Raw genomic sequence first — 19,155 nt, forward strand, 5'->3', positions numbered from 1 at the left:
CCCTACCCTCTTTTGCTAACCACTTCTGCTTTTGTGTCTCACCCATCCCCTTCCAATGTCTCGCATCTTCTGTTTCTTCATCTTCCTGTTCTTCTCTCTTCTTTCTTAGTCCTATTAGAGGGTTGGGTAAAGGATGTAATTGAAAACCTGTCATTTTGCCATAAGATAACCCTGTGTGAACTTCTCCCAAAATGGCAGAACCTCCACCTACGTCCTCTCCCACGATTGGAAGGTTGGGGTAGAAGTCGTCACCAGTAGCTCTGGCGTTTGCCCTAATATAAGCCTATGTGAACATTTGATGTAATGGGGGGAGCTTCGGTGACGCCCCCCATTTGGAGAAGATGAAGAACAAGAAGATGCAAGACCTGGAAGTGGAACGGCAAGACACATAACCAGAAGCAGTGAGACCTAGCAGGTGTCAGATGAAGAACAAGAAGATGCAAGACCTGGAAGTGGAACTGCGAGACACATAAGCATTGACACCTACAAAGTGTCGTAGAAGGTAGTGAAAAATCCAGAAGAGTGAGAGGGAAAGTGAATGGTGATAAGAGCGTGAGAGAGTGGAAGTGAAGGAGCTGCAAATTTGGGGAAAAAATCCGTAGCTTTTTGTTTTGTGGGGGGGTCTGGCATCTTTTTCGGAGATCCGTACAAATTGCCAAAATTCATACAAATCCAAATGAACATGTCTAGCGAACAGTATTAACCACACTGATTGTTACCTCCTCCGTTGTCCCGCGGGTAGGGGAGCTGAGACGCAGCCCGCGCGTCCAGCCCCCTGCTCGTTCCGTCGGCGGGAGCCGCCACCAGGTCCGTTCGGCGGATAGACGCGCGTCCCCGCAGAGATCACTGGATCCTGACGGGGCGCGCGCCTCGACGTCAGGAGTGCCGTTCGCGCATGCGCGAACGGCTAACTCATAAATATTCATGTCGCTTCTTAATGCGACATTTATCTTTTTTCCTCCTCCCCCTAATTAGGTGGGTAGGAGGATCCTGTGATTGAGAGGGATATTTAAACCCTCAGTATAGCCTTCACTAGCGTTCCTGTATTGCTTGTTATTTATTGGTTCTGACTCCGGCTAGTTTTTGACCTTTGCTGTTTGCTGCCTGCCCTGACCTCTGCTTGTGACCCCGACTACTCTTCTGCCTGACCCCTGAATTTATTATTTTTATTTATTATTTTTGTTCCTGAATATTTGTACTTCGCTACGCTCCTGTGTCCGTTATACACTTCGGTGTTCCGTTGCTGGGCTCTCCACCTCCGCCAGGAGGCGCCTTCCCAATTTCTGCAGCGAGGATCCTCTGCTGTATTGCAGACGTGACACGGATGTCCTCCTTTCTGGTGGAAGAAATGCTGATTGTTCATTAGCAAATGCTGCCTGCCTTCTGACAGGTATGAGCATTTAGTCTACTGTGCAGGTGGACGCATAGTTGCATGTTCCCTGTACTTTTACTTTTAGTGGCAAGGTTCGAGAACCCTGGAGAATTTCAGGCTTTCTTTCAATGCAGATTCATAGTTTCTAGAAATTATATCCCAGGGCAGGACATTTCTGTTCTATTCTTCAGATGAACCTTCCCTTTGTCTTCTCTGCTAATGCGTACCTGCTATATTTTGTTAGTAACGTCAGGAACCATTTTAGTGGAATTCTGTCTAAATGTATTATTCTAAACAATGTGTCACCAGTGGTCTATAAAGGTGCATTAGTATGTCCTTTTACTGCTACTGATAACTGGTCCTGTACAATCTAGTATCCAAATGGCTTTTCCTACTGATTCACTGCACCACTTGCTCACCTTTCAATCATCAAATGATAACTACTAAGTTAGTAAATGCAATTTTTAGGTTTGGCCTGTACACTTTAGGTCCCAAACATTAGTCCATTAGTGTTCTTAAATTTCATTTATACCATCAGTGGCATCAACGCTATTACACATTGTTGTGTCATCCACAAAAAAACACTAGCAATATCACTTAAACAGATCTTAAAACTGACCCCTGAAAAAATCCACTAGTAATCCTTTCCTTCATTTAAATATGTACTCTATTACCTTTAACCCTCAGTCATGTTGCCAACATCTTATCTACACAACTACTTTTAAATCCAGTCCCAACATAATTTACTGTGTTAGGCAGTAGCAAATGCTCTTCTAAAATCAAAATATGAAACATCTACTGCTCTGCCTTTACTTATTATAACTCAATAAACTTGCTGTGGCACGATCTCCCTGCGGTAAAAACATTGCCTTGGGCCTTATAAGTTACTACACTGTAGAAAAGTTATTATTTTAACTTTCAATAACATTTCCATAATTTTTCTCTCTTCTAAAGTAAGACTCACAGGATTATATTTCCCAGGTTCAGATTTGTCCACTTTTAAATCCATAATGTGTGATTGGTATTTATTCCAGTTTTATTAATGAACGATCATGTACTAAAAGCATCCTATATATAATATTTAGTGGGAATCTGCGCCAAAAAAGGTGGGGAAATAGAAAGTGGGAGAGTAGAACAAAAAGTTTAGCAGCTCCAGATAACACAAGTTTGTTCCCAATGAAAAGGTGTGAAACAGCAATGGTAATATTGTGATGTGAGCCCTAGAATAAAGAAGAGGACAGGTAACAAAGATTAAAAAAAAATCTTAGAAATGTATTACATACATTTATCTGTGCCGTGAAATGTACATATATAATAAAAATGAATATTTATTACATTTATTTTTATATATATAATAACAAAAATATTTATTCCACTCTGTGGTTTATTCACTAAAGGGAGCTTTGGCATGATGGTTGTCAAATTCTATGTTTTTATGTGTAATGCATAGTTCAATGTTCAATGCTGATTTAATTACACATTATACAGGGCTAGCCAAGCACATCTAGCAGCAAAATGTCACTGGGGTTGGTTGTTCATTATATATAGTAAAGTGATAAAGCTGAAATACAATACTCTTAAGTAAAACCTTTGACCAAAAACTGATTGGTTGGGTAATTTCATTCACATGCTCACTGAGATTCCCTTTAATTATAGCTTGTTAGGCCACTTGAACTTGATAAACTATTATGTTAATTATCAGCCTAGACCATTAAAGTGAGCTGCACAAACCTACAAATTATTTTTGTTGAGTATTTATGATGTAAAAGTAACTGGAAATATTATTGCCTTGTATCCATGTATAAAGTGGATATAGAGGCAAAAGGTGATCATTGTTGACCATATTTTACTAAGAATAAAATGCATATTAAAGCACTAACATTTTTTGGTTGTAAATGCTGTATTGGGCATTATACTGTGTTTTTAATGTCTTAGAAGCCACAATCTAATGTAGTGGCATCATTACTTTGCACACTTGACACATTGGTAGTTATTTCTTAAGTATTTGATAGCATGAATACGATGTGTCATGTTTTATTGCCAAAAGAAACTTGCCTTCATAACACAAGATCCAGCATATCACTGTTTACAACTTGACCCTTGAAAGTAAAGATTCAAAGAGTCATGTACTTATCTGAATGAGTGATGTGTCTTAGCCTAGGCCAACTAGGCCCAGGCCTGGGGCAGCAGTCCCTAACAGCTTCCACAGAATTCATTAAAAGGCACATTTAATATCCTGGCAATTGTAAAAGGCACACTGCACATTTTATTGTACCGGAGATGCTGGCCAAGGTGGTAAAGGGGATGGGGGTGCTGTCCTAGGTCTAGCCTAGGGCGGTCCCAAAGGTAAATACTGATCTGAACTATTACCTTTCCTTGTTTAAGTTGAGAGGAAATAATCTTTTAAATACTATTAAATTAAAATGGCATTGTGCATCAAGTATGATTTTAGGGTGCCACCAAAAACTTAACATTAACATTATTTATATGAACACATAACTAGAAACTGGCTAAGGCTAGGTTTCCACTTGTTTTTTTTTGCTAAAAACGCCCATAAAAACGCCACAGAAAAGAGACAAAAGGGTCTACCAAGTAAATTACATCAGGAGAGGGCAGATACTTGCCATTTATCCTAATCCCTTTTAGCTGGGTGAAACTTCTAACTTGTAAAGGCTGGAAAAACTGCCTAAGGTCAAAAAAAGCAATTTCCACAGAAAGGCTAAAACGCCAGAAAAAACGCCAAAACGCAAGTAAATGCAGTGGCAGTTTTCTTGGCGTTTTTCCTCGCGTTTTTCATCAAGAAAAAAACGCAGGACAAAAACCCAAGTGGAAACCTAGCCTAATACAGTTTTCTTGTGGAAGGAACTTTTATTGTATTTCCAGCTAGCAGATCATACCTAGATTGTACTAATTGACTGTAAAAATCTTGCTTTTAGTACCTGTCAGATTTATTTTAGCAAACTATGCCATACAATATATCTTCCATGTTGCTTGATGGTAACTTTTTTTCTTTGTTGGCCCAATAAAGGTAAACTTCAACTAAGTTAAGGGCATTTGGAAAGTAAAGACATCCCTGACAGAGGATCCATTAACATTCCTTAGAGAGTCTTATAATTTTAACAACAAATATCTGCAGTGCTGAAGCAAGAACATCCAAGTTACACTAGAGTAGTCCTTCGTTCTATCTGTGTAACAGTTTTAAGAATTTGCATTTCAGAAAAAAAAACCCATACTATATCTGCATTGTTCTCAGAAGGTTGTTTTACATATTTAAAAACAGTCCTGCTTTATTCAATATGTTTACTGTAGTCTTATGAATATCTAAATCACCTTTCAACATGGAAAATAGCTAGACGGTGGGAGAAAGGGAACATACATTTAATGCGATCCAGCGGACACCATGGAAAAAAAATGGGCCACAAGCTATCAAATGCTTTAAAATAGATATGATGGCTGGAGTATCTCTTTAAACAGGAACGTAAATGATTTGTACCTCTTCTTTTTGTTGCACAGATATTCCAGATGGATGAGAAGCAAGTTTTATTGTGTCTTCCTTTTTTCTGTTAAAAATATATATAGGACCACAATTGTTTATGTATACAAAAATATTTGTGGAGTCAAGAAACTTCAAACGTTTCATTCAAATTATGTTTTATTAGCGTATAGTTATATATATAGTTGAAAAAACTTACACATAAATACGGAAGCCAGATTTTGAATCAAGGAAATGTTATAAATAATTCAGCAAAGTAACCTCATGAGAAAAACAGGGGTTCATTATAGATTTGCATTATAAAAAAAACACGTTTTGTTCTATTATATGACATTTTAACCTCAACTTTTTCAAACACCAATCCACCATCATTACCTCCTTTAAATCATATATTTAATCTTCACAACCTCGGGCATATTAATTCCATACACTCCAGACCCTCATACCCCTAATAAGTACACTACCTTTGTAGCACTCTCTCGCACTCCCTCTTGTGTTCCCCTCACACCTGAGGGGAAAGCCCTTACCTGTTCCAGCCTCACTTTGCCCCTGTGCACAAAGCATGGCCCATAAATAAATGGTTTTAGGAGTTTAGTGTGGAGGAACTGGAGTGCCCTTTACAGAGCCCTGACCTTAACCCCACTGAACACCCTTGAGATGAATTGGAACACTGATTCCAAGCCAAGCCTTCTCATCAAACGTCAGTGTCAGAGCTCAGCTTCCTATTAATGCACATGGTGTTGGAATAGGACGTCCAACAAGCTCATATAAGTATTATGGTCTTGTGTCCACAGACATTTGGTCATATGGTGTATATTTATACTTGATGGCATGAAATATATTTCATTCTAAAATGTGTGATGTTACCATGTTTTATTAGATAACTATCTAATAAAATCATGGATTCAGAATACATTTTAATAATAAACCTGCCTTCACATAAAAGTATGTACAGCTTATATAAAAATTATGTTCAATTTGTAGGTCTGCACTAGGCAACACATTTTGGATTTTGAGGTTATGTGGGGTAAGACTTGTTTGCAAGTTATTTCCCAAGCAAAACCCATCAGCAGCACTGTTACCATGTTAAATGCATACAAATAAATAAAATAAATCACATAAGCATTATGCTAAACTTAAATCCACCAGAAACATTTTTTTTTCAATTTCTTTGATTTTTTTCTTATGTCTTGTTTTTCGTGAGTCGCATTGTCCAAATCCGGTTTCTGTATCGGAGCCCTAACAGGGCATTGTTCTCCTCTATCAAGCATTTTGAGAACTTGATGAAATCTGCCTTCCTGTTGTCTGAAGTCATATTCTACACTAGGAAATAAATGGAAAGATTAATTAAATCAGTACCCAATCCATTAGATTGCTGTTGCAATGAATATGTCTTCAAGCAGGTATAACTTATTTGACATGGGTAAAGAACTCGCTTTTAAAAGACCAGGTTTCAAAGCAGTCATATGTAAAAATGTTTTAGCTTGTGACTAAAGCAGGGTATCTGAAAAGCTGTCATATTAGTGGCACTCCACTACACACTTTTAATCCTTTAGTAGAATAAAATGTATTTCCTGAAATAGAATTTCTAAAAAAAAGAGTTTGCACTTTATTATCACCCTTAATAATCTATATTTTGGGGGGATTTATATATCGTTTTGCTTCCCTGCCAGCATACTAATATATGTGTTTTATTCTTTTAAGCTTTGCAACACTGCTGTAAAACATATATTTATTTTATTTATCTGACAACGCAGAACTCATTTAAGACTCCAGACCACAGTTGTGCATAAACAAGATTATAGAATCAGCAAAAGGATTATAGGGGAGTGCTGTCTAAGCTCTTTGTTGCACTGCTTTAGTCTTCTTTGTACCAGAATTTATTTTTAACAGTATATACTTATTATGGTTCAAAGTACAGATCATGTTTTCACTATAAAGTAATTCATAATTTAAGTTAACTGGAATTTACCTTTACTGCATAGAAAATGTAAATCTTACATTGTAATTATTATTATTATAATTATCTTTTATTCATATAGCGCCAACAATACAATACATATATTCAAGGGGTATGACAAGACTAGAATTGACAGACTAAGACAAACCAATACATTAGGTGGAAAGAGCCCTGCTCACAAGCTTATAGAAGAGGCTGCCAGATACATCAGCGCATGAAACAGTGTTTATATATATATATAAATATATAAAGACAAGCATAAGCAATCTAGAATCCAGAGTGCCATATGTTAACTTAAAGACAATATCAACTGCTTTGCCTTCGCTAGTGCATCATGAGAGAATTACTTATTGCATTTTAATCAGAAATAGTTGGTTAAAATTAAAAGTCATACAAATATCAAGATAAGCAGACACAACCTAATTAAACTTATATTAAATACATAATGTGATCAAGCATTTACAAAAGAGCTATACTGGAAATAATTAAATTAGCCCAGGTCTATGTTGGCAGGTCGAAGGAAGCAGCAGTAGCCTGGTACAAGCCCCCGGGGTCCATTGCGCAATTCATTATGGCAGTCTGAGAAATGGAGTGTGTTGCAGTGGTCAGAGATATTGTTTCCAGTTAACCAATACCTAAAATGACAATGTTGCATGTAAGCAAAATCTGCCATTGAATCTGTGGTCAGACCTTTTTAGCCACATAAGGACAGGGGCATACCTAGTGTATTTGGGACCCCGGTCGGATCCTGTATGTGGCACCCCCCCCCCCACAAAATGTATTAATGTTGGCAAGAATATTTATTTCACAAATTTGTAAACTGTATGTCAACTGGAAAAAAACTAGAAATCTGAAAAAATAAATTAACTTATAAATAAATTAAGTTTAAATAAATAACATTTACTGAACAGATATGGTACAGCATAACTCCCATTACTATATACTGAGCCTTTGCCCCTAAAACAGCTTGCCTGTGCCACCGCTGCCCCTAAAACAGCCTGCCTGTGTCACCGCTGCCCTTAAAACAGCCTGTCTGTGCCACCGATGCCCCTAAAATAGCCTCCCGGTTCCACCGCTGCCCCTAAAACAACCTGTCTGTGCCGCAGCTGCCCCTAAATCAGTGTCTCCATGCCGCAGCTGCCCCTGTTGCACCTCTGCCCCTAAAACAGCTGGTTGTGTCACCTCTGCCCCTAAAAGAGCCTGGTTGTGCCACATCTGCCCCCAAAACAGCCTGGTTGTACAAATTCTGCCCCTGAAACAGCCTGCCAGTGCCACCTCTGCCCCTGCAGAAGCCTGTTTGTGCCACCTCTGCCACTGAAGCAACCTGCCTGTGCCACCTCTGCCACTGAAGCAACCTGCCTGTGCCACCTCTGCCCCTCTAAACAGCCTGCCTGTCCCATTTCTGTCACCCCTGAAGTAACCTGCCTGTGCCACCTTTGCCCCTGAAGCAACATGCCTGTGCCACCTCTGCCCCTCTAAACAGCCTGCCTGTCCCATTTCTGCCCCTAAACATTCACTCTCTCACACCCCCTTACCTCTCTTGCAGATTTTGTTGGTCCGGAGGCTGGCCAATCATCACTGGGGCTGTGCAGATGTCTATGCGGCCCGACAGCCGCCTAACGCAGGCCTGCAGCTCACTTTCCCCGCCCAGGTTCTTGCTCCCCTGGGTGGGGAAAAAGTTTCCTCACACAGTGCGCAGGCACCACAGCAGTGATCTGCCGGCCCGCATTAGGCGTCCGTCATGGCACCCCATGGTGAGTGGCATCCGGGCGGACCGCCCCCTTTAGGTGCGTTACTGCATAAGGTTCAAATTACCTTGAAGCAGTAGCAGAACTCAATCACATCTGAACACTGATGTTGCAAACTTGGTCTAGAGTATTAAATGCTGCAGAGAACACGTTGACACATTTTAATAATTAAGATAAGCATTTTCCTTCCTTTTTTTAATACTTGCAAAAACAATGAAAAAACGAGAACAATATATTATGTGTTAGTGTGCCATGATAAAATAGACTAAATCATGAAAGTTGAAAGAGATACTGTGGCATTTTCATACATGAAAAATTGGCCAACCATGTATTAAGGTCTGGAAGCGGTATTTCTGTGAACAACACAAAAGGCATTGTTCTGTGGTAATGTTTGATTACATATGTCAGAACATACTGAACCATCCGGCAGATTTGACAGGGGTGCTACCACGCCGGCAGTAATGTCCGCAGCTACAGGAGCAGGCTCGTTTGGGGAGATCAAGGATCTCCCTCTAACCGGCTTAAAGTCAATCAAGGGAGCGGGAGGTCTATTAATTGAGACCTCCGATCCTGCTGCCTTGCAAATGCGTGTAGCAACTGATGCTCTGCGTTGGGATTTGCTGTCATATCCCGGCGCACAACACTAAAGCCGCGCTTTACCACCTATCCGCGCTCACCGCCTTCCGGGCTCACTGCACCGGAAGGAGACTTAATAAGAGGAGCCTGGAAGAGGAAGAACGAAGAGGAGGAGGAGGAGGAAAAGGAGCTGTAGAGGGAAAATTGACAGTGACAAAGGAAAGGTAGGAAAACATTCAGTGAGAGTGGATTAGAAATGTGAGTTAGTAAATTGGGATTAGTAAATGTGTGAGAGTGAAGGGTGTTATGCTGTAGCCTGTACCATTGTCAATGTGTTGTTCATTATATAATTATGGGAGTTATGATCTGAAGTACATTATAACTCCCATCACAATATAATATGCCAGACATTACATGAATATGAGTAAATGTATATGAATGAGTGAATATGAATGTTTGTGAATGATAGCATGGATGTGTAAGTGTGTGGGGGGGTAGCATGGCATAGGGAGGCTGTAATCACACTACTATCATGCCCAGGTTCCAGCATATACTAGTTGCCTGGGCATGATGGGAGTGTGATTTTTGTTAGCAATCACACACACACACATTATATATATATATATATAATTCATTTGTTTTGTCCAATTTTGGTGTGTTAACCACACTTATTAAAAGTAAGTAACACACCAAAATTGGACAGAAAAATTAAATAACAATATTAATATATATATATATATAAATTGCTAACAGCAATCACAGTGCTATCATGCCCAAGCAATCATTACATGCTAGAACCTGGGCATTGCTGTTAGCAGTCACACTCCTATCATGCTAAGCCAGTACATACTAGAATCTGGGTATGCCTGGGCATGATAGGAGTGTGATTGCTGTTAACAATCATATATATATATATATCTATATATATATATATATATATATATATATATATATATATATAGATATATATATATATATATATAAATATTGTTCTTTTTTTTGTCCAATTCTGGTGTGTTACTTTTAATAAAAGTGTGTTGTGTGTGTGGGGGGGTTTCCGTTTCGTTCCAAAATTTTTCATTTCCCTACTATATACTAAACCAGACACTGAAGTGGTAGGCCTACACCACATCAATGTTTGGTGTAGCAGATAGTGATAGGGGTTATGCTGCATTATTGTCAATGTCTGGCTCAATGTATAGTGATAGTTACGCTGTACCACCATCAATGTTTGCCTCAGTATATAGTGATAGGTGTTATGCTGTACCCCCATCAATGTCTGCCTCAGTTTATAATCATAACAGTTATCCTGTACCACCGTCAATGTCTGCACCAGTATATAACGATAGCAGTTATCCTGTACCAACGTCAATGTCTGCGCCAGTATATAACGATAGAAGCTATGCAGTTTTAAAGTGTGTGTGGGGTGCCACATACAGGATCTGCCCCAGGTGCCAAATACTCTAGGTACGCTGCTGACTGCAGGACAGAACATGCATGCATTTTAGATATTACAGGGGGACCACATTTTGTAATTGTAATTACAGGGTTAGGGCTTTGGCGGGGATGGGGTTTTAGTGTATACTAGGTCTGTTTGGGGCAATATTAGATACTTGGTATAGTTTCACATCACCATGGTTGCAATCTAGTTGGTAAAAAAAAAAGGCATTTAGCTGTCAATGGTATTCTGGAAACAATAGTTTTGATGGAAGTTTCCCTTCTATTTACTGTTATGTGTATGGGAGAAATAATGTACTTTATTTACATCATTGATTTTTATATATATGTGTTCTGCTGTTTCTATACACATTATCCTAACATTAGGGCTGTAGAACACTGTCCTGCTCTGTACCATAAACCTGAATTTAAGGAAGGTCCTTAGTAGAAAACAATGCTTATTTTTTATGTGTTTGACATAACAACACAGAATAATTATTTTGTATTATCTTACCAAACATTAATGATATAAAAATAACTGTGGAAGATATTAACAGTTCAATTCAAGAGTTTTTTTGTCTGCAAAACAGCTGCTGGAACAATAGGGTCTGTACAATGTAGAATGTGTAATATATGGTCATATAAAGCAATTTTACAATAAACCAAAGAGCTATAATTATCTCAGATTCTTATTATTTTTCCAGAATGTTACTTTTTAGTTAAGTAGACATAACACAAAAAGAAAGAAACGCAAATCATATTATGCAATTATGGAATGAAAAGAGATACAATGTCACTAATATGGCAAAATGCTAATTTGTCTGCATAGAAACAAGCAGACAAAATTGTAATTAAATTGAAAGGTCATTCCTTAAAAAAAGATTGAACTATTCCGAGCGCCTCTGGCAAAATGCTAATTAGACCGTTTGTATTATTGTAAGCCCTTTTGTCTAGAAATCTAGAATAAATTATTTTTATGCTTTGGTATCTGTGAAATATTTAATATTAGGAACAATATGTTTAAGTGATTTATCTGAACTTTAGAATAATTACTGTATTTTTATTTACATCCAAAAAATAGTACCATGAAAAATACATTGCCCACAACAGTAAATGAAAATCCAATGGAAACTATGTGTAGAATTCAACATTATTGTCAAACTGAACATCATTGTCTGTTATTTGTCAGAATCTGACAGCATAAAGAATCCCTTTAGAAATCATATGGCTTTAATTATGAGCTTTAATTAGGTGATTTGTGCTACTGGGACCATCATAGAATGTGAACAGCACCGGCATATTCACAATGCATTTTGCAATAAACCATGGTATATGCCAAGCAACAAGTGAATATATGTGATACATCTCTCCTAAACTGGTTGCCTTGAGCAGAAGTAGCTATAGAGGTTATGTTGATCACGTACGTTTTTTTACACTCAAGAACTGTCACATCTGCTGTGCTCTCTGAATCAACCATGAGACAAAATGTTTTATCTATTTCTTACTGTTTTTCTGAAATATAGATACTATACAGTTTTTAGAAGTTTTCACGATATTTGAGTTTAGCCACTATGTTGGGATGCATGAGAACCATTCAAAATCACACTAGAGGCCTACACATGATAAATAAGCTGTGAAAGCAGATGCATAGTTGTGTCCTGATTGCAAATAAGTCTGCATACTCTGTTTGATGTGTTTCCTCCATTCTATTTTTTAAAAAAGTAGGATATATAGAGTATAGTATACTCTGATAGTATACATAGACTTTATATGGTTATACTACTGTTTAGTTTTCTTTGCACTAAATATGGCAATGGCCCCCTAATTGCTGCAATGTAGTTTATTTATTTGTATGTGTAGAATACTTGTAGTACATGTTTGTTCTGGGTAATGTGGGTTCTTAGATAGGGACCTGCTTGGTGCATTGGGCCCCTCTCCTATAGCAAGGCTGTTTGCAGACACATACTCCATTATGGGCATCAGTTATGGCAGAGTCAGGACCCTACTCCCTATCATGTGAATGGAACAGTGGAAGTAGTATGACTCTGCCTGTAAGAAAAAAGGCACAGGTCGGCATTACTGTGTGAAGATCTCAAGTGTAGCCACTAAATAAACAGCCACATAAATACGTACACATGTATACACACTGGCTTTCATACTAGTAGATCACAGCTCATAGACTATCTCTGCTCCTGTGAATGCAGGCTGGGAGATCCTGACACAGTAACTCTTGAGACTTTCCTTTTCCTTAGCAAGTAGGAAGCTATGTAATCCCTTCACTTACTGACCACAACTACTAAAGGAGGTTCTTTTTGGCTGGTTCTGCCACATGACAGGAAATAAGAAACTCCCTCTACCATCCGTGATCATACATCAGAACTTAAGTCTGTGCTTCCGAAATGCCCTTGTTGCAGGAGAGGGTGCCTATGGACCAAGTGGGTCCCCATTTTGTATTGTTGCTGTGCAGTCAGGGCAAGGATATGACGATGCAACAATTAAGCAGTTTTGTTTGCCCCTTTGCTAGTCTATCTGTTTGGGGGGGTGCAGGGACATGTCAGAAATGTATTTAGTTTTCATTAATTATTTGGATTTGCTGTAGTTTAACTTGTCCTGAAAGTGTGTGTGTGTTTCCCTTAAGTAAAGTGTTTATGGCAGGGGTGTCCAACCTGCGGCCCTCCTGCTGCTGCAGGGTTACATCTCCCATAATGCTCTTTCAACTAAAAGGTTGGCTGAGGAGTATGGGAGATGTAGTCCTTCAGCAGCTGGAGGCCCGCAGGTTGGACATCCCTGGTATATGGTGTTATCACCTAACCCGGAAAAAAAATGCAGAGACACAGTTCCAAACCTTATTATACAAGGGGTTAAACAGAAGGTGCCACCACCTTTACCTAAAACCTTTACCTAAAAGTTACGAATATTTCAAGTTCAACCTCTCCTATAATCAAGGTTCATAGAAAAAGATCTGAGGTCTCATTATTAATGTTATTAATTATTGTTATATATAGCATCATCAAATTCCGCAGCGCCGTACAATGGGTGAACAGGACGTAACAAGTAGTACATAACAATTTACAGAAACGAGACGTGTAAGTAGGTCCCTGCTCAAATCAGCTCATAATCTAGAAGCAGTAAGATAAATACATTTTAAAAGAATGATAAACTACCTGTAAATGATACATGCTGTGCTCCGGCAAGTGCTACAGTTGTTTAAATCTTGTCCAGTTCGATAGAAGTTTCGCCTATTTGTTAAACAAAGTCATTACTTTAGTTAAGTAGTCCAATAATACACATTCAGAATTTGTGTTCATAGCTACTACTTATTTATTATTATCTTTTATTTATACCTCACCAAGAAACTTTGCAGAAGTATACAAGGGATTAGAATTACATTCTTGTTCTGATTTTAGTTTCATAAACTATTAGCTTTTCTAGCAGCGACGTGCCTCCTAACAGTTAAAATACCCCAAAGAAGCACACTTTGGTTTCAGAGTTGTGCTTAGAGGCATGGCTAGGGGGCTAGGCTTTACCAATACTATACTTATGTTACTTTATGGCCTGTTTGCGCCAATTACTGAGTAGGCTGTTTAGAATAGGAATGGCACATTTGATTTACGTAATTTCAATTAAAAACACATTCCCTGCTATTTACATTCACATTAATGTGCAAAATAAAATATAGCAGTGTTAGTAGGAGCAACTAATCCTGCTCTGAATTCAAATGGTACAAAATTCCCAGAGAGATCTAACAACTCTCTGGCTTAAAGCAATGTATCAGGTAGAAGACATATATTCAAATGAGGGACCTAACAGTGGATTTGCATGTCTTTGGCCAATATTCTTAACGTGCACTGGAAATGGCATTCATTTTTTTGTCATTTTTTGCTGGATTTACCGTACTCTATAATATGGGCTTTTATCAGTTTCTTGTTCAGTATACAAAACTGAACTTAAGTAGCTGTCTCTTTAATACATGAATCATTGAACAGATCAAGAATCAAGGCAGTACACAGTTAAAAAAAATATATAAAATAATTTTTTTTCTTCCAGAGACATTGGTTAAGGATGATTAAAGGACTAAAAACACTGAATCTAAAGTGTGTGGTAGATCAGGAATATGGGAAAATACAGGATGTAGGGAAGAGAGCCTTCAATGTGTATGGGATCAATAGTGAGTGTATGGGGTGTGAGCATAGTATATCTTGAGGAAATATCTACTGTTTGTTCTTGGTGTGTATAGAGTGTGTATCCAGTAGCCTACCTAAAGGGGGCGAGGGGGTCGGTCCGCCCCGGGTGCCACTCATCACGGGGGTGCCCGGTGGCCTGACGGCCCCATAATGGGCCCGCTGCTTACCGCTGTGGAATAGAGTTTCCTCATAGAGTGCGCAGACGCCACAGCAGTAAGCTGCGGGCCCGCATTAGGCAGGTATCGGGCCGCATGGACGTCTGCAAGCCCCCCAGTGCAGGGGGGGTGTAAGGGGTGCGGGAGAGTGAATAGGTGAGTGGGTGAATCAATGTTAGTGGATAAAGTTAGTAAGTAGTGAGTAGGTTAGTGTTTAGGGGCAGAAATGGCACAGGTAGGCTGATTAGGAGGGCAGAGGTAGCACAGTCAGGCTGATCAGGGGGGCAGAGCTGGCACACGCTGAGTAGGAGGGGGTAGAAGTGGCAGGCAGGCTGTTTTAGGGGCAGAGGCCTAAAAAACGTCAATATCTGGCTCAGTATATAGTGGTGGGAATATCTGTTCAGTAAATGTTATTTATTTAAATTAATAATTCCATTAATAATTTTCCAGATTTCTATTTTTTCCCATTGACATTCAGTTAAAAATGTGTAAAATAAATAGCCTTGCCAACATTATTTTTTCGGGGGGGGGGGGGGGGCCCATATACTCTAGGTAGGCCCCTGTGGGTATCTGTATGAAACCAACTGTTAATCCTCTGTTAAAGCTTTCATGGGCTCTGGTACTTGATCTATTATGATAAAGAATGTATGGAGCACTCTTTAACGTAAAATATGTATTATGACTATAATCAGGGGATGTTTGCGAACAGAAATGTTTACTGAAATCTTACAGGACTGAAGTGGCTACTATACTTTATAGAGATACAATTAGAAAAAGATGAAGTAATGTGTACTGTAGATCATTTGGTAGAATTAACATGGTGTTTGCACCAAATTTTCCAAGGATTGCATTAGTTTTCCCATGTTGGAAATAAGGAAATGACCTTAGCATTTCTATATGGTGATATCAAATAAACTGCATTATTGTTTGGACTTAATATTTTATCCGATATGTTTGTATTTAATGTGCGATATGTGTAGTTTCTATTTTTGTTCAAATTTTCTGTAAGAAACAAAATCTACCATACCCTTCACTGAGTGCTCTGGCCTTTTCCAGGTCTTGAATTACATTCAAAAGGATCTTAATCTTCTCTTGGTTTGACTGTAAGGATTCCTCTATGGATTGCAGTTTACTTTGTAAGGAACAAAATCCTCCATGTGCTTGATGACCTGGATTCCCCTCTTTACTTTCATTGCTTTCAAGTGTTTCATTCTGTAGAGAGCAAGGGAGATCTTCTGCGTTGCTGTTGATTTGCGGTTCTGACTGTGTTGTGTTCTTTTCTAATCCTTTTTCAGAAATTGCATTTCTTTGTGAGTTTCCAGCATTTTCATACATGGTTGCTATCTGGTTACCTTTTGATGGGAATGTTCCTTCCAAAACTTTTTTGGATTTTTCTGCCTGCTGGTTTTCTGAGTGAAAGCAGTATGATAAACTACTGTTTAAAGAATGCGTTAAAGTTAGAACCTGGTTACCCTCAAGATTATCTTTTAATGGTGATATGTTCTCTACTTTAGTTTGCTTTAAGTTAAGTTCTTGAGTTTTTGGTTCCCCGTGTTTGCTGGAACATAAGAGATAATCTGTTGGTTCTGTGAAGTTACATTTTCCATGCCTTTCTAAAGAAACTTGTATGGTATGATCCGTTTCTAAGTTAGATGTCTCATCTTCGAACCCCTCTAAAGTAGACGTAGCAGGATTGTCAGGTACCTTGTTTGACACGGTTGCCCTTCCATAAGTTTCAGTGATTTCTATTCCTGAGCATTCACGTATAGGTCCATTGCTTTGTGCTTTAGACATCTGTTTAAAGGGACAGCGACTCCTTGATCTTTTAAATACATCCAATTGCTCTGCAATCCTAAGCCCTGATAACTGTGTTACTATTTCTTCACGAGAAAAGTCCCCATTAAGCTGTTTTGATCTGCTTGACTCTGGGGAAATTTCATTTAAAGGATTTTCTGTTACTTTTTTTGCCTTTAAAATGGATAAGTGTTTTCTGAGACAAGGAGAAGTCTGAACAGCAATATTTTGAAGTTCCCTTTGTGATTTAGGGCATGATAACATAAACATTGATCTATTGTGACATTTTTCCGTGTTTCCATTTATTAGTAATGTGTCATCGTCTGGCCTTAATTCCAACTCTGCATATTCTTGTACATTTATATTGGTACTGTCCTCCTTAAAGCGGACTTGCTGAGATTTGGTTTTTTTTGGATGGTTAGAATGCTTCAGGGGCTCTGAAGGATCTAAATTTTTTCTTTTGAGCAGCCCAGGTCTCACTTTCATTGTCTGTGTTTCCATTGAATCACAAGAAATGTTAGCAAGAAAGTTTGTCTCGTTCCGACCCATTTTAGCAGGTCATATTAAAAGTGTTTGGAAATTGAGCAATAACTGAACAATGCTGGTAAAATGCTTCATGGGAGGATCCATTTTTGTGTTAATTTTCTTCGATATTTCCAGACAAATCCTTGTAAACTTTTTGTTTTTCTCATAAAATCAACGGTTATCTTGGTATTTTCATCAATATGTATGTCCAATTATAGTAGAGATCTGATGACACTTTTGTATTCTTGTTTTTGCTACAGTTCCCAGACAAATCTTTGTAGTGTTGTTGTACGCTGTTTATCTTGCTAGTTTCATCTGTAAGTATTGTTACAGACAACTGCTGATACTTCTTGAACTGCTTACAGTTACATTTCTCTGCATTTGATCCTATTTTTTTTCTAATAATTGCTATTAAGTCTTAAAATGTAAAATGAATAGGTACTGAATTATGTGTGAATTCCTTTGGTTCCCCTAAAATGGGCCATATGTGACATTCCTTTTACCTATGAAACTAATATATTTCATCTAAGCGGATTGTTCCAAAAGTAATCTTCAGAGAAAGAGAGGTAATCTTCAGGAAAGTATTTTCTGAAACAAAAAAATATCAGAATTCATTAAATAGCTATATATATATATATATATATATATATATATATATATATATATATATATATATATATATACACATATATACACACATCATCAAACAAGTTTGAGGTTACTTAGAAATGTCCTTATATTTGAAAGAAAAGCAAACATTTGTACATTAAAATATCAAATTAAAATATCAAATGGATGAGAAACAGTGAGTGTAGATGTTTGTTAATGTTCTAAATAACTATTGTAGCTAGAAAGGCAGATTTTAGGCATACAGATGCCATTTATCATTCCCATCACTCCTGTGTTCCAAGTGCATGTTGTGTTAGCTAATCCAAGTTTAATTTTAAAAGGCTAATTGATCGTTAGAAAACCCTAGAAAACACAGCTAGACATTTCCTTGATTTTGATGAAAACAGCGAAGTGACCCCAAGGTTTTGAACAGTATACAAAATGTATATAAAACTCATGCAATCACCCTCCCTATATATTTTGCACCAGCTAAAAAAAAGATGAATAGGTAATTAAAAAGATATTATTCGAATAATCATTTGAAACATGTGGAAATTATCATTTTATGTGCTTAGCATCTAAATTATTATTAATTAATGCATTATCTAAACATCAGTGTTTTTTTTTCCTCATATAGACTTTAGAACCTGATTTAAAAGTGTCACTGTAACTTAGGCTTCTATAAAAGATACCAAAGCTATTTTTTACGGTGCTCAAAAAAATTAGAAAGCTGTTTTGCTTCAAAAATGACATGCACATTTCTCAGGGCAACTAGGAAGCACTTTCAACCTAGGTAGGTAGATGGCATCTTAACTGTATCCCCTTTGCTGTTTATGAGTGTGCCCCGCTATAGGAATACTGCCTGTTCGGCATCAGTCTCAGTTAATTGCCTGAGATGCACACTAACAATGTCTACGCTTGTTAGCTGTCAGTCAGGCAGCTACAAAAAACAAGGTATAAATCTCGTTTTATAGAATTTTTAGTGAGAAATAAAAACCCCCAAACTGTGGTTCTATCAGTGAACTCTAAGTTATTATCTGTCATTGCCTTTATTGCTGTCTCGCATTCCCTGTTTCTGTGTGTTTGTCTTTGCTGCTACTTTCTACATTTCAGTTGCTCACCGTAGTCTCTCCTTCAACGCACTCATTTCTCATTACTTCCACATGGTTTATTGCTGTATGTAAACACTATAAACATCAATTTTTCCCATGGGATGTGATGTCAGCAGATACTGAAACTTCACAGATAACAAAAACACCTTTTTGGAAGTCCTGAAAGCTTATGTAATTTTTCATCTTTTTC

At 38.0% G+C, this 19,155-nt stretch overlaps 2 protein-coding genes across 2 annotated transcripts in view; one reads left to right on the forward strand and one right to left on the reverse strand.

Moving 5' to 3' along the window:
• The window catches only part of DOCK2 (dedicator of cytokinesis 2), a 247,022-nt gene that overhangs the window by 132,026 nt on the left and 95,841 nt on the right, over positions 1-19,155 (forward strand). The gene's annotated exons all lie outside the window — the stretch shown is intronic.
• Positions 5,587-17,530, reverse strand: INSYN2B (inhibitory synaptic factor family member 2B). The gene is made up of 3 exons (XM_053465380.1): positions 15,953-17,530; positions 13,751-13,825; positions 5,587-6,188 (listed from the first exon to the last, which is right to left on the reverse strand). Exons 1-3 carry the CDS (start codon positions 17,266-17,268, stop codon positions 6,002-6,004), a joined length of 1,578 nt encoding a protein of 525 aa, XP_053321355.1. The 5' UTR covers positions 17,269-17,530; the 3' UTR covers positions 5,587-6,001.

This window comes from Spea bombifrons, chromosome 4 (genome assembly GCF_027358695.1).
Source record: "Spea bombifrons isolate aSpeBom1 chromosome 4, aSpeBom1.2.pri, whole genome shotgun sequence".
NCBI lineage: Eukaryota > Metazoa > Chordata > Amphibia > Anura > Pelobatidae > Spea > Spea bombifrons.